Source organism: Hypanus sabinus, chromosome 1 (assembly GCF_030144855.1).
Source record: "Hypanus sabinus isolate sHypSab1 chromosome 1, sHypSab1.hap1, whole genome shotgun sequence".
Lineage (NCBI taxonomy): Eukaryota > Metazoa > Chordata > Chondrichthyes > Myliobatiformes > Dasyatidae > Hypanus > Hypanus sabinus.
The window spans coordinates 133,016,754-133,034,001 of NC_082706.1; the positions used below are offsets into that span (position 1 = coordinate 133,016,754).

The 17,248-nt window shown below is 37.8% G+C and overlaps 1 protein-coding gene across 6 annotated transcripts in view; it reads left to right on the top strand.

Annotated features, from left to right (window-relative positions):
- The window catches only part of LOC132397925 (tyrosine-protein phosphatase non-receptor type 2-like), a 100,667-nt gene extending 90,538 nt beyond the window's left edge, over nucleotides 1-10,129 (top strand). For 3 of the 6 annotated variants that reach the window (XM_059976739.1, XM_059976782.1, XM_059976773.1), the window contains 2 exons: nucleotides 3,300-3,508; nucleotides 4,815-9,738. In XM_059976739.1, the coding sequence (XP_059832722.1) occupies nucleotides 3,300-3,508; nucleotides 4,815-5,010 (405 nt within the window). In that variant the 3' untranslated portion in view covers nucleotides 5,011-9,738. The other 3 variants (XM_059976764.1, XM_059976756.1, XM_059976748.1) reach the window with 3 other exon arrangements.
- The last annotated feature ends 7,119 nt before the right edge of the window (nucleotides 10,130-17,248 follow it).

The window sequence follows — 17,248 nt, forward strand, 5'->3', positions numbered from 1 at the left end:
TCAGTCCACTCTTTAAGAAAGGAGGAAGGCAGCAGAAAGGAAATTATAGATCAGTTAGCCTGAACTCAGTGTTTGGGAAGATGTTGGAGTCAGTTGTTAAGGATGAGGTTATGGAGTACTTGGAGACACAGGACAAGATAGGACATGGTCAGTATGGTTTCCTTAAGGGAAAATCTTGCCTGATGAACCTGTTGGAATTCTTTGAGGGGATTACAAGTAGGAGAGATAAAGGGGATGTAGTGGATGTTGTATATTTGGACTTCCAGAAGGCCTTTGACAAGGTGCCACACATGAGGCTGCTTACCAAGTTAAGAACCCATGGTGTTACAGGAAAGGTACTGGCATGGTTAATGCATTGGCTGATTGGTAGGAGGCAGCGAGTGTGAATAAAAGGATTCTTTTCTGGTTGGCTGCCAGTGACTGGTGGTGTTCCACAGGGTTCGTTGTTGGGACTGCTTTTTATGCTGTGTATCAATACACGCCTTTGTTGTCAAGTTTCCAGATGATATGAAGATTGTTGAAGGGGCAGGTGGTGTTGAGGAAACAGGGAAGTGGCAAAAGGAATTAGACAGATTAGGAGAATGGGCAAGAGAGTGGCAAATGAAATACACTGTTGGAAAATGCGTGGTCATACACTTTGATTGTAGAAATAAATATGCAGGCTGTTTTCTTAATAGGAAGAAAATCCGTAAGTCGGAGGTGCAAGTGAACTTGGGGGTCCTTGTGCAGAACACCGTAAAAGTTAACTTGGTGGTAGAGTCAGTGGTGTGGAAGGCAAATGTAATGTTAGCATTCATTTCAAGTGGTCTAGAGTACAAGAGCAGAGATGTGTTGCTGAGGCTTTATAAGGCACTGTTGAGGCCTCACCTTGAGCATTGTGAACAGTTTTGGGCTCCTCATCCAAAAAAGATGTGCTGGCATTGGAGAGAGTTCAGAGGAGTTACACAAGGATGATTCTGGGAAGGAAAGGGTTATCATATGAGGAATGTTTGATGGCTCTGGGTTTATACTTGCTGGAATTTAGGGGGTGAGGGGGATCTCATTGAGACTTTTCAAATGTTGAAAGGCCTAGATAGAGTAGATGTGGAAAGGATGTTTCCCATGGTGGGGAAGACTAGAACTAGAGACGAGGGCACTACCTCAGGATAGAGGGGTGTCCATTTAAAACAGAAATATAGAGAAATTTCTTTAAGCAGAGGGTGGTGAATTTCTGGAATTTATTGCCACAGGCAGCTGTGGAGGCCAGGTTGTTGGGTGTATTTAAGGTAAAGATTGATAGGTTCTTGACTGGACATACCATTAAAGGTTACAGGGAGAAGACCAGGGGAGTGGGGCTAAGGAGGGTAAAAAGAATTAGCCACAATTGAATGGTGGAGCAGACTCGATTGGCCAAAAAGCCTAATTCTGCTCCCATGTCTTATGGTCTTTTTTGAAGTAGTGTTCATGGGTTCATGTCCATTCAGAAATCTGATGGCAGGGGGGAAGAAGCTATTCGTGAAATGTGTGTGTCTTCAGACTCTCTCACCTCATTTGGTAGCAATGAGAAGAGGCCATGTCCTGGGTGATGGGGTTACTTAATGATGGATGCAGCCTTTTGAAGGCTACAACTTCCTGCAGCTTTTTCCAGTCCTGCACAGGCCCCTCTGTACCAAACTCTCCATGGTACATCTGTAGAAATTTGTGCAAAATGTTGACACCCGGGAACTTGAAACTGCTCACCCTTTTCATTGCTGATCCCTTGATGAGTCCTGGTGTCTGTTCCCTTGACTTCCCCCTCCCTGAAGTCCGCAATCAATTCCTTGGCCTTACTAATGTTGAATGCAAGGTTGTTGTTTCGATACCAGTCAACCAGCTGAGCTGTCTCACTCCTGTACACCTCTTTCATAACCATCTGAAACTCTGTCAGTAGTTATTTCAGTTAATTCATAATGGCGTTTGAACTGTGTTTAGCTACACAGAAATGGGCTTACAGGGAGTGGAACAGTAGGCTAAGCACGCATCCTTGAGGTGCACCAGTGTTGATTGTCAGTGAGGAGGAGATGTTATTTCTACTTTGCTCTGGCAAGGTTTGCAGGCTTTTACTTTTTACAAGGCAAATTCTTAACATCATGAATGTCTGTGGTGCTTCATTCTCAGATAGCTCAACATCTTTTATCAGAATTCCAGATGGTGATGAGGAGGTGTACAGAATTGAGATCGACCATTTGGTTGAGTGCTGTCACAACAGTAACCTTCCACTCATCATAAGATCAAGGAATTGATTGTAGATTCAGGAAGAAGTCAAAGGAACATACACCAGTCCTCATTGACGGATCAGCTGTAGGAAGGGTGAACAATTTCAAGTTCCTGGGTGTCAGCCTCACTGAAGATCTATCTTGGCCCAACATATCGGTGCAATAACAAAGAAAGTACGGCAGCGACTATATTTCATTAGGAGTTTGAGGATATTTGGTATGTCACCAAAGACTTTCGCCAGTTTCTATAGATGTACCATGGAGAACGTTGTAGCTGGTTGCATCACCACCTGGTGTGGAGGGGCTATTGTTCAGGATTGAAAAAGTTGCAAACTTAGCTGAGTTCTGTCATGGGCACTAGCCTCACTATTACCAAGGACATCTTCAAAAGGTGGCATGCATCATCAAGAATCCCTATCACCCAGGACATGCCCTCTTCTCATTGCTACCATCAGGGTGAAGGTATAGGAGCCTGAAGACACACACTCAACGTTTAAGAAACAGCCTCTTCCCCAACTCCCACCATCAGACAGACAGACATACTTTATTGATCCCGAGGGAAACTTGGTTTCATTACAGCCGCGCCAACCAAGAATAGTATAGAAGTATAGCAATATAAAACCCATAAATAATTAAATAATAAGTTAATCATGCCAAGTGGAAATAAGTCCAGGACCAACCTATTGGCTCAGGGTGTCTGACACTCCGAGGGAGGAGTTGTAAAGTTTGATAAACTTTATCAAACTACAAATTTCTGAATGGACACTGAACCCATGTACATGACCTACTTTTTGTGCTTTTTTGCAGTAATTTAAATTATGTGCAAAAATGTAAGTCTTAATGTAATTTAGTTTTATTTTGCAATGTATTCCACTGTATTGTTGCCAGTGATATTAAACCTCATTCTAATTCTGAAATGCTTGCTGTTGTCTGAGTGAGGGATTGTCAAAACCTTTGTAAGATGAAAAGGTTTTTTAAGATTTGCTTTTTTACTTTGAGGCTTAGCAAGTTGTTTCTATGCTCATCTGATGGAACAAACAATGATTTTTTTTTGCCTGTGAACAGAAAAGATGGAAAGAGCTTTCCAATGAAGACCAGGATCCTATACCAGGCAATGCTTCTCCACCACCCCAGCCTCCAAAACGAGCCCTTCCACGACATAATGAGAATAGGGCGCCTCATTTGTCAGTAGATGAAGCAACTGATGCAGCAAACAACATTTCCACAGAAGAAAATTCTGTACAAGAAAAAGAGATCAAAGCAAAGTATGTGAAGTGAGTCTTTTTTTTTAAATTTTTTTTTAAAGTGTTACCCTGTTCTTTCTGTACATGTTTTGTATCTTAGGCTCTGAACTTCTGGAACTCCTTTATGGCTTGAGAGGTTTTATGTGTGGTTTTTGTGCTGACTCTTGTTTCAATTAACTGTCTTCTATGTCTTATAACTTCCCATCTTATGCAGATATAACTGACAATAACTTGAGAAATTATAATTTGGACCTGATCCTCTTTTTGTAATTCTATAGATTAATGCAAGTAATACCTAATTTCTTTTTTAGAATCCATCTTTCCTATCAAGTGTCGATTTATTTTTTTGCTTGGGAAAATGAGGTATTCTATAACATCAAAAGAGTATTTTTAATTTCCACTGTCTAATGCATGGAAAATGGAAATACTGTTTACTATGCTGGCGTGACCATTTTTATTTCATTGAATGCAGCTTTTGAAGAAATAGTGCTATAGACCTTTTGTGTTTTACTGTGCTGTTATTTGTATATTGAATCAATGTCAGCTTATTTAGGTATTAATGATATGGTATAACATTAAAACTTAGAGTAAGGGAGGCTACTGATTATGGAAATCAATTTTCACAAGTTTTTAGAAAAAGTAAGTTTGCAAGTGAATTTTAAATTCTTCCCTGAAACCACTAGAATTATGTTTGTTATTGTTTCATCAATAAGTTAAACTGTTCTGGAATGACTAATCATATCTATATGAAGAAGACCTGATAATTGATTTATTTTAAAGATTTTTTAAGGGAATATGCTTCTGAAGGGTTAATCAATTTATCAATTATGATATATTTTATGTCATTGAAACACAGCTTTGCTGCATTAGAACTTTCTTTTCTTAGTACCTGTTATGTTTCTTTCCTATCAGATGTTGTATCATCTTTGGGTTTCCTGGAACTCCACAGATATTGCTTTGAGCTGGTAACTAGGAAATGTATGATTAGCCTTGGGTATTAAGACTTTGATATGCACCATATTGCAGTTGCAGAGTAGCAGGCTGCCTTTTCAATGTTCCAACTTAACCATGATCAGGGAGTTGGTCATAAAATTGTTGCAACAAAGGAGCTCATTGAGTCATTTTGTGGAGCAGTCAAATTGGTCCTAGTCACATGCTTTTCATAGTACTGCAAATTAATGTCTCTTGTGCTTATCATGGGTGTCCATGTCACGGTAAGTCTGTGGCTGTATATTGTACCCTTTGTTTTGTGTATTAAAAAACTGCATTCAACTTTTTTCTTAAATTCTATATGTGATTGTATACCCTCACTATCACTTTCTTGTTTGCTTTCCAGTAATATTCGTAAGCGACATCGTGAGGATAGGATAGCAAGTACAGCGCAGAAAGTACAGCGAATGAAACAGAAGCTTAATGAAACCGAGGTGAAACGAAAAAGGTGGTTATATTGGAAACCTATTCTCATTAACATTGCTGCAGTTACTACTCTTGCAGTTGGAGCTATTGTTTGCTGCTCTATGTATTTTCAGTGATCAGTTTGTAACTTCATTTAATGGCACATGGTAGCATATTGCATCTGAGATTTCAGATGCTGAGGAATGATATTTCCCTGCACAAGAACTTTGTTTTTCAGGATTGACAAAGAAAAAATGCAGTAGGGTGGAGCTGTTTGGTTTTACTCAAAATTTGCAATATAGAATCTCAGGTTCTTGTACCGTCAGATATTTGAATAAACAAAACCACCAGACACAAAAATTCTGTTGTAAATAAATTATCAGATCTGTACTACAATAAACATTTGGTTAAAAGTTGTGATTCCATTAAAAGTAGTTGTTCTCCTGTTCTTGAGATGTCCAAAAGGATATTTATATTTTATTCTGTTTCGCCTGGGAGCCTGGGCATTATGAAAAGCACATTTATTTTGGTAGGAAGGTTTAAATATCCATGTCCATAAATATTAAACCAACAAGGAGTGGAAGCCAACCTCTTTGCATGGCTTGGGTTCTACTTTACTGGTTTAGCCAACTGATGTCCTGCATTTTTACATTTTTTCCCCCTTTTTTATCTTATCAGCATATTTAAAACATATTTGCTTGGATTAAAGAGGTCACTTAAAAAGTTAATTATTTTGGGTTAAATATTTTTTCCATTTTGTTGTTTATTGGCCAGTACGTAGAATTCAGTTATTCTTTTGGCAAAGAGATCTGGAAGCCTTTTCAAAATTCAGTTTTAAGCAGTCTGAGTATTGTTGATTATCATTGTGAATGTCTAAAATACTAGTTAATTCCTTAACCCATAGAGGTTTCCAAAAAAAACAGTGCCGTTCTTTATTTTCTGTTGCCAGATTTTTTATTTTCATACTCCTATGATGTATATTTCTCAAATTTTACTTTAAAATTTTCAGTTCAATTTCTTGCATAGTTTACCAGGATATCTTTAAAGATAAATCATGCCTTTAATAAACCAAAGTACTCATTCCATGTATAGAGATTGATATGTAAATAGACATCCAAAGTTGCTTCTGTGGGTTAAAGAGTTGAGAAGTGTTTCTAGTTAGTGCTGGTTAATGATGTGATTATCCTGAAATGAAATGATTATTCTTGTGTTTTGGGCAGGAAGGAGTAACCTGTTGGAAATAGCATCAGATGACACTTAAAATTTGTTACAGCTTTACATTCCAGAAAGACCAGCCGAATAAAATCTGCTTTTAATTAGTATCATTGTACATCTGTGTTGGAGATGATGCATCATACTATAAGATAAAGATTCTTGTAAGCTATGTCAGAACCTAATGATGTAAATTATGTCCAATCTACAGTGTACTGTTATATTATTGAATCACGGCCACTTGGTATGATTAGTGAGCTTTGTAAATAGATCATCAATTTAGTGATGGAAATCAGGCATATGACAATTTATTATTTATTAATGTGTCCTTGCATTTCTGAATGTTTATGCATGCCTTCAAATGAGAAAATTCTGATCCTTGATCCAGTTTTCTCTCCGAACCCAAGGCGGGGTGGGGGCAGAAAGGTGCACTAATGGTAGGGAAGAGGATCTATGCCTCAAATAATACACTGATGCTGAAAATAGCTTGGATCAAACTCATAAACAGGATATATTGCATTAAGAATATCCTGCAGTGTTCTCTGCATTGAAGCCAAGTATTTTACACCTCCATTTCGTGAATGTGACAGGAGATATATTAGTGGGCAATACTTGATTTTCATGTATTCAGTAATCAATCATTTCTTTCTTGTTCATGACTCAGGATAAAATCTCTTTAACAGAGCTTGAAGCTGATGTACTTTATATCAGACATGTGATTGCTAGTTTATTACTTAATCAGCCAGTGGCTAGAATTCTTAGAAACTTGCACCCAGCACTTACCCTGTTGGTTTGAGCCTAGAGCTCTTATCTACAATAAAAGCGAAGTTACTGGGAATAACATTAGTGACGTGTATTTGATGTGAAATGTCACAGTTCATTTCTTTTGTTAGATATGTTCCCAGTTCTTAAAGTTTGGAAGATTTGCTTCCTTAACTCGCACTTATTCTGTTTAAAAAGAAATTCGAGCCTAGTAGTTACTGGGATGATCATGAGAAGGCCAGTATTGGAAAGTTTAAATGAAAGTGTAATCTTGGGATATTTTTAACTCTGAAGATAACTGTTGGAGAAGTTCCAGGTATATATTGTAGGTTAAATAGAGCATAGTATAGGTATGTGGCCTGAAAGAAAAAGAAATGACACTGTAGCTCAAGGTTGCCCAAAGTAAATTGGGCATATTGCCTGTAAGTTCTTCCCTCGTGTAATTTATTGTCGATCTAATGAGGGTGAAGTTGATGTAACTCATTTGAATTGAAGATTTATTACTGAAAGTGTAAAATTTCTCAAAATTGAATTAAAATCTTATTTACGAAGAGAAAAATGCTATTTCAAAATACTCTAAACTTAACTCTTTAATGAGCTTGGCTGCTGTTTTTTTATGATATAATGATAAATATAGGGTTATAAGTAAATAAGAGTTCAAATAATTGACTTAATGAGATTTGGCATGAAAACATTGTGTCTGTGTCATAATGTTACATTAAATTATCTAGTTTAATAAACACTGCAGATTAATCTGAATTTTCAAAAAAATACAAAAAGACAAGTAGAAGAGTTTGCAGTTTTCAGAGTTATCACAGTTTTATCTTTTTTGTTTTCTCTCATGTATTCCTATATTTTAACTGAATGATATACCGATAGGAAGGTAGAGACTTTACATGTATATGCTTTCATTTACAAGCTCAGGACCTTCCAAAACCCCTACAGATATGAAGTAATCCATGTGTTCTTGTTTACTAAATTTTTAAAAAAAAGTTTGATCTTTGTAATGAGATTCTTTTGAGATAGTTCCTTTTTATCACTGGAATCTTGAATGTTAAAATATGCATTTTGGTTCATTGGTACATGTAATGAGGTACAGTAAAAAACTTTCTGTCCATGCTATCCATACAGATCAATTCCCTTACAACAGTGTTTTTGGGTAGTACAAGGTAAAGCAATGATGCAGAATAAAGTGTTACAGTGACAAAGTGTAGTTCAGGTAGACAAAAAGGTCCCAAGGTCATAACTAGGTGAATTTTGGAGTCAATAATCCATCTTATTGTACTTGGGGACCATTCAGGAAATATCCAACAGGAGCCTTTAATAGCTTTAAAGATGTTAAGAAATGTAATTATCAGTTATCATGAAGGGGAGAAATGGAGATTGTTTATTAGTTGATACGTCGAATTAATATATTGAATTGTTAGATTGACCAACAAAAAAAGGCATAATTTGCATGTTGAGGTAAGTTTTTCCCACTATAATTTACATACATATTTTCACCAAGGCTGCCAGTTTATATTGTTAAACATTGATTAAAATATGATCCACAATAATATGTCATACCACTGGACAAAAAGTTTGTAAAACATAATTTTAAGATGTAGACTTTAATTCCAGTTTGCAACAATATAAGATTGAATTCAAATCTGTATAGAATTATGTTTCTTCTCATAACTCCATGTAATAAAACACCACATGAAAAGCAAAATATTTCTCTTCAACTGCAAGTCCAACCTGAGGAAAGATGAAGAAAATTAAAACTTTTAAATCACATTTAAGTAAAGGGCGCACTTTTTAATTTTAAGTACGATCATGTTCCTAATATATTTTGGAATTACACTTACTAAATAATTTATGTTAACCCTTTACCTTTCAAGTTGATGAATAATTAAAAGCTTAGATTTCTTGCGCAACTGAATTAATTCATATCCCCTTTAGAAATCATTTTGCATACCTTGGACATGAGAACTTTAAAAACCTTTAATATGGTTAATGCCAGGAATGTTCTCATGCAAAAAGTAATTCTCTCATCTAATGCCTAAAGCTCATTGGGGCATTGCAGATGCATTCAACAAACCTTCGGAAACTCCGATGGACAAGACTTTTTGGAAGGATAGGCTTCATGGGCTTTTTTATCCCATCCTGTCTTTTGATTCAAGAGATCTTGTTCTGGCTTCTGTCAAGTCATTATATTGGCTTAATTAACTGACTCAGTCAATATCTGTGTTTAAGTATATCCCCTTCATGGTGTATAAGAATGGGAACTGGCAGAAAATAGATTAATGCAAATATTCTGGATTGACTTTACTGTGAAACAAAGTAATTGAATATCTTCAGGTGCACTAATTTACTGTTTCTCCCAAATTTATTATTTAAGCATAATCAATTAATAAGATGTACACTATTACAAAAGGTTATTAAAATTATTTGAAAATTGTAGTTTATCTCATTTATTAAATCATTCCTTTACATCAGGATCCTTATTTGTATTCATCTCATTGCATTGTGACCCTATGATGAAAGGGAATGCTGATTATGGTTCTGTATTTGCCAGATTTCCACAGTCTGGCTAAATCAACTGATTGCAACATAATTGAATAAAGCAGTTAGCATGAATTGAGAATAAATTTGAGCTGCTACAAATTGTGAACCATATGCTAACAATTAATACAACTGTTCTTTCAAGCTATCTGTATGTCAAGTTACATAAGCCAGCTATTTTACTCAGAGATCATCTGAAAGAATTTGAAATCAATAACTTGTTATCCAGAGACCAGGATTTTTTTTCCCATTGGTTTCTTAATTGCACTGCCTGTGAAGTACTTATTAATGTGTCGATAAAGTGGAACTGTTGCATTGAGTAAATGTTTTATGTTCTGTATTGTATGTCATAGGCTAAAGACTGTCTGACTGCTAACTCCACACAACAGATGCCACATTCTGCACCTATTTTTATCAACCGTGGAAAATAAGAAAAATACCACTCAAGAATAGTGAGGTCTGCTGTTCAGGAGACCTCACATGTAACTGTTTACAGCGTAAACTACTAGATGCAGGAGACAAAACACAAACCTGACCCCACAAGACTTCTGCAGAGGGTGGACTTCATGTATTATCACATGTTTTATAATGCTTATAGTCTGCGCCTTGCAAAAACAAAAGTTTTAAAAAAGCTTTGTACTTTAGTCATTTCACTGTGTTGTATTTTTATACCTTTTGATCTGCATTAAATGTTCTGAAAGAATAAAATAAAGGTGGCTGGTTTTTTTGGAATCTTAAGTTTGATCCATAATTAATATGATTATCTCAGGTTATCTTTTAAATCATATTAATAATGAGCGTACCTAAGTACATAAATTAGTTTTATTTTCCTGCAGTTAGTTTCCCTTATGAAGGCAATTGTATATAGAAATTTTTAAATCCTATTGGTAATTGCTTGAATTGTTATAATCTTTGTTGTCAGTGCTCCCCCAAAGATATTAGGTGGCATGGTAACACCAGCGATCTGGGTTCAGTTCCTGCTGCAGCCTGTAAGGAAATTGTGTGTGCTCTCTGTGACTGCATGGGTTTTCTCCAGCTGCTCCGGTTTCCTCCCACAGTCCAAAGACGTACTGGTTGATAGGTTAATTGTTCAATCTAAGTTGTCCTGTGATTAGGCTAGCATTAAATTGGGTAATTGCTGGTCAGTGTGGCTCAAAGGGTTTGGAAGGGCCAGTTCCACGCTGTATTTCAATAATGAAAAAATATTTGCTAGAGCAATAAAGGCTATGGGCCCACTATGAGAGTAAAGGGTGATTTGGATGTGATGAGAATGCTGAAAGTTGACAGGCTTGGAGTTGTAGTTGCTGAGTTCCCAAATGAATTCATGAATTAGGAGTTGTAAAGCAGAAAAATGGACCCTTTATTCAACTGTGACCACCAATACTAAACCTGAAACAGTGGAGGGGTAGCTGGTCCAATAGCAGAAATTAAAGCAGACTGCTCTATCCTAATGTATTTCCAGGCAATTTTTCCATCACATTCTTAGAGTGGAAATGATGGTGGGGAGGGTTTGTGATTGTGAGCCATCTGTTGTAGAATACTTTGTCTCTGTAGGTTCCTTGATTGAATTGGAGTTTGTAGGGTTTATAACCACTATAGTAGTCTGCATATCATGGCAATAAACTTCATCTTTCCTGCTCCCTATTACCATCACCTTCACAGCCATGTAATCTAGAATACAAAAAGTAATTGGAGAAACACACCAAAATTTGTGGCTACCTATTAGATACAATCAAGATCCCTCCTGATGATCATAAATGTATTATTGAAAAATACATCTCTGAACTGGTGAAGGTGCTGGAATGCTTGCAATGATTAACTTTGTTTGTCTCATACATCAAGTCATCCAGTGAAATGTCATTTTTGGAACAACGGTTAACACATCCACAAGGATGGCTGGGACAAGGGTAAGTGTCACTATGCTTCCTGTGCCAATGTAGCATGCCTACACTTTACTAACCCTAACGTGCACAGTTTGTCTTTGGAATGCAGGAGCAAACTGGAGCACCCATGTGGTCATGAGGAGAATGGATGATCTTCTTGGACAGCTAAATAGGAGTTGAGCCTGGATTACTTGTACTCCTAATTACAAACTAATTCCTAAACTCCTGCCGAGTTATCTTATATAACATTATATCTATAACCTGGATTAAGGTTTAATTGGATTTTGTACTGAATTTTGAAAGCAAGATTATTGGTGAGTCCTGTTCTTTGATGTTAAACAGAATCAATATCACTGACTTGTCACAAGATTTGTTGTAGAGCAATACATTAAAATATTATAACTTACAATAAGATGTATATAATTAAATAATTAGTGCAGAAAGACCAAAAATACTGAGGTTCATAGGTTTGTGTTTTGTCCGTTCAGAAATCTGATGGCAGAGGGGAAAAAGCTGTGCTTCATTGAGTGTATCTTCAGGCTCCTGTGTCTCCTCTCTGATGGTAGTAATAAGAAGAGAGCACGTCCTGTGGTTACTAATAATGGATGCTGCTTTTTTTTTTGAGGCAGCACCTGTTAAAGATGACCTTAATTCTGGGGAGGCTGATGCCTGTGAGAAATCTGGCTGAATTTGCAATCTGCTACAGCTTTTTTCCAGTTCTGTGCAGTGGCCCCTCCATACCACATGGTGATACAACCAATCAGAATACTTGGCACAGTGAAACAGTACGTCTGCAGAAATTTATTAAGAGTCTTTGGTAACATGTCAAATCTTCCAATGAAAAACAGCTGTTGATGTGCCTTGTTCATAATTGCATTAATATTGTTAGACCCAGGACAGATCTTCAGGGATATTGATACCCAGGAACTTGAAACTGCTCATCCTTTCTGAAATCTACAATCAATTCCTTGGTTTTCCTGATGGTGAGTGCAAGGTGGTTGTTGCATCACCACTCAACCTGCAGATCTATCTGGCACCTGTATGCTTCCTTGTCACCATCTGCCAACAACAGTTGTGTGTGCCATCAGTAAATTTATAGATAATGTTTGAGCTGTGCCTGGCCACAAGGTCATGAGTGTAGAGAAAGTAGAGCAGTGGGTTAAGCACACATCTATGAGGTGTGCTCATGTTGATTATCAGCAAGGAGGAAGTATTACAATTCTGCACTGAGTGTGGTCTTTCAATGAGGAGGTCAAGGATTCAGTTACAGGGGGAGGTTTTGAAGCTTATTTTGCAGGTTTTGAGGTTCCGAAGAGTATAAAGACCAAAAAATTACAAGGAATTTATGCAGCCTAGAAGAGCATGATGAGTTAATTTTAACTTTTTCTGAAAGTAATGAAAGAGTAAAATGGACTTCAGTGGTCAGCTGCCAACCGTAAAACCACATTTCATTGAAAGAAGATATATGAACTAACCAAACCTTGTACTATTTCTTGGGTATTCATTCAAAAGTAGCAGTCCTTCCAAATGAATGTGAATTTAATTGACAGAATATTCAGTTGGCTTTCTCTTGCAACACTGATAACAAAGTGCTGTAATTCTCTATTTAAACTGGAGAATCATCTTCAAATACTTTTGACCTAGTTGTTAAAAACAGTTGTGTAAATTTTTTTAATACTGATGATTCCCAAAAGTCAGTAGGCATATTTTGCAGGGAGGGGGAAACAGTACAAACAAAATAAACATTTTTTTAAAACAACCAAGTTTGTAGACTACCATTTTTTTTCTATACTTCCCTGGTGCAACACAGTACATCTTGGTATGTGACTGGTTTGGTTCACAGGCTCTGCAGCTGAAACATTAGATCTGGGATTGGTTAAACAAACGGGTAATGCGATGTTAACTTTTATTTCAGGAGTAGAGTATAAAAGCAAGGATGTAATGTTGAGACTTTATAAAGCCTCTCAGTGTATTGTGAGCAGTTTGGGCCCCCTTAGAAAGGATGTCCTGAAACTGGAGAGAGTTCAAAGGAGGTTCATGAAAATTATTCCAGGATTGAATGGCTTCTCATATAGAAACATAGAAAACCTACACACAATACAGGCCCTTTGGCCCACAATGTTGTGCTGAACATGTACAGTGTTTGATGGCTCTAGGCCTGTATTTACTATAATACAGAAGTGGAGTGGGGTGGGGGGTGATCTAATTGAAACCTATTGAGTGGTGAAAGATCTTGATAGAGTGGATGTGGAGAGGATGTTTCCTATGTATGAGAGTTTAAGACCAGAGGATATAGCCTCAGACTAGAGGGGCATTCAATTAGAACGGAGGTGAAGAATTTCTTTGGAGAGTGGCGAATCTGTGGAATTTGTTGCTACAGACAGCTGTGGAGGCCAAATCTTTATGTATATTTAAGGCACAGGTTGATAGCTTCTTGATTTGTTAGGGCATGAAGGGATATGGGGAGAAGGCAGGAGATGGTGGCTGAGGATAGTTGGATCAACCATAAACAAATGGCAGACCAGACTCAATGAGCCAAATGGCCTATTTCTGCTCCTATATCATATGGTCCTGTGGCAAGACAATGCAGAGATGCCAGAAATCATCTGACCTATTGCAGTATGATATTGGATAATTCACAGTATTACATATTAGATAGGGCCTTAAGTAATAACTAGCACTTTGTTACTGTTGAGATTATAATGCCATCTTGAGGAAGTTCAGAAACTTTTGCGTATTGAGGATTTTCTCGTGAAAGGTGGGATTGTACACAATGTGTATCATTGCAACTCAGCAAGCCGAACCTATTTTTATCTAATGAGTTAGTTTTTGGTAAGGATTCAACTAGCTTGACAAGAAGTGGGAATCTGAGTACTAAAGACCCATGTGGATCAACTGGCTGGAAAGTTCAAAGAAAATTTATTGTCACCATATACAACCCTGAAATTTGTTTTCTTGAGGGCATACTTGGTAAATCCAAGAAACATCATAAAATCAAAGAAATAGAGCAGACAACCAATGTGCAAAAGACAAACTGCAAATATAAAAGAAAAAATGCTTCCCATGCTGGGAGAGTCTAGGCCAAGAGGTTCACCCTCAGGATAGAGGGGTGCCCTTTCAAAACAGATGCAGAGAAATTTCTTCAGCCAAAGGGTGGTGAATTTGTGGAATTTGTTGCCACGTGCAGCTGTGGAGGTCAGGTCATTGAGTGTATTTAAGGCAGAGATTGATAGGTTCTTGATTGGACATGGCATCAAAGGTTACGGGGAGAAGGCCAGAAGCAGGTTGAGGAGGAGAAATAAAAAGGATCAGCCATTGAATGGCGCAGCAGACTCGATGGGCCAGATTGCCTAATTCTGCTCCTATGTCTTATAGTCTAAATAATAATAATAAATAAAGCAATAAATATAGATAGCAGAAAGAAGAAAGCATGAGCCAGGTGGTGAAAGTCTCTGAGGATAGATACTGCTTACTTGCAACAGCATTCAGTGTAGATGTGTTTAACGGTGGTTCACCGATATCTTAAACCTCACACTTCAGCAGTCTTAAGTAACCATATGGTTCAATTCAGCATCAATTATACCGATGACCGAGAAGAATGTGGTAACCTGCCTCAATGATTATTATCCAGTAGAAATTACATCCCCTGTGATGATGTGCTTTGAGAGGCTGGTGATGAAACGTCATCTCCTGCTTGAAAAGTGACTTGAATCCACTTCAATTTGCCTACCATCACAACAGGCCAACAGCAGATGCCACTTCATTAGTTCTTCACTCAATGCTGGAACATCTGGACAGTGAAGATGCATACATTAGGATGCTCTTCATTGACTACAGTTCAGCATTCAATACTATTATCTCCTAAAAACTAGTCTGTAAGCTTCAAGACCTTGGCCTCAATACCCTCTTGTGCAACTGCATCCTTGATTTCCTCACTCACAGACCCCAGTCAGTTCAGTTTGGCAACATCTCTTCCACAATCTCCATCAGCAGGGGTTGCACCACAAAGCTTGTGTGCTTAGCCCCTGCTTTACTCGCTTTATACTTATGACTGTCAGGCTAAGCACAGCTCCAATAACATGTTTAGGTTTGCTGGTGACATCACTGTTGTTAACCAAATCAAAGGTGGTGATAAATCAGCATATAGTGGGTAGATTGGAAATCTGGCTGAGCAGTGCCACAACAACCACCTCTCACTCAGTGTCAGCAAGGCCAAGGAACTGATTATTGGCTTCAGGAGGAGGAAACCAGAGGTCTACAAGCCGTCCTTATTGGGGTCTCAGAAGTGGAGAGGGCCAGCAGCTTTAAATTTCTTGGTGTTATCATTTCAGAGGATCTGCCTTTTGGGTTGAGCACGTAAGTGCCGTAATGAAGGAAGCACAGCAGCACCTCTACTTTCTTAGAAGTTTGCAAAGTTTCAGCATGTTATCTAAAACTTTGACAAACTTCTGTAGATGTGTGGTGGAGAGTATATTGACTGGTTACATCATGGCCTAGTATAGAAATACCAGTGCCCTTGAGCAGAAAAGTCTACAAGAAGTAGTGGATATGGCCCAGTCCATCACAGGTAAAGCTTTCCCCACCATTGAGCACATCTACATGGAGTGCTGTCACAGGAAAGCAGCATCCATCATTAATAACTACCATCATCCAGGCCATGCTTTCTTCTCACTTTTGCCATCAGGCAGAAGGTACAGGATCCTCAGGACCTACATCACCAGGTTCAGGAACAGTTATTACCTCTCAACCAGTGGGGAAAACTTCACTCAACTTTACTCACCCCATCACTGAACTTTTCCCACAACCTATGGACGCACTTGCAAGGACTCTTCATCTCATGTTCTCCATATTTATTGCTTGTTTATTTTGTATTTGCACAGTGTATTTTTTTTTTGCAAATTGGTTGTTTATCTGTTCTTTCGGGTGCAGTCTTCCATTGATTCTATTGTGTTTCTTGTATTTACTGTGATTGCCCACAAGAAAATGAATCTCAGAGTTCTACATGGTGACGTATATGTACTTAGTGTGTGTAATAAATTTACTTTTAACTTTGAATTTCAAGATGGAGAGGCAATGTTGGAGATTCTGCAGATGCATATAAAATATTGGAGGAACTCAGTAGGTCAGGAAAATAAACAGTCGCCCTTTTTGGTCGAGACCCTTCATCAGGATATGATGAGTTGCATTGTAAAGGACGTTGCATGGCAGAAGAAGCAATTGCACAATAATAAATAAGAGTTGGTAGTGTTTTGCAGTTATATTTATGTGAACAATTAATTTCTTTAATCAGGGAAATGAAGCCAATGAGCCAAGGACATGGATTGTGAAAGCAGACACAAGCTACTTTTCAACATTTTTGGTTGAACTGGAGATTGTGAACTCCCCATCCTCCTGGATGGAACCAAATTAAAACTTCCAACTTCCCCCTTCCGAAATCTTGCTCCATCTGCTTTTTTTCTGTTTTTACCTGTCTCTGCCTCCCAACTCCATCCGCAACCCCTCCCCAATCTGACCACCTGTCTGACATTCTTCATCCCTTCTCAGTACACCAATGATCTGCCAGCTTCCGTCTCACCCTCATCCCTCACTTCATCCTGGCTACCTTTCACTCTCCACTTCAGACCCTGATCCAGAACATCAACAATTTCATTGCACACACACACACACTGTCTGATCTGTTGAGTTCCTCCAGCACATTATTTATTACTCCTTGGTTATAGGGATTTCTAATTAGATAGGGATAAAAGAAGCAAAATGTGAAATATTGTTCAAATGATTGCAACTGTGAAGAGTGATGGAAAAGTCAACAACTGAGTTAACCTGAAGCACTTTCAGAGGCCTGTCTCAATGCTGGTCCCAAGTTATGAGGGAGACAGAACTAAAAATAATTCAGGTAAATTTCCAGTAAAAAATTAGTCCTTAAAATAGGGGATTTCTATTAAAAGAATGGTAGTTGCAAGTGATATCTTGGTAA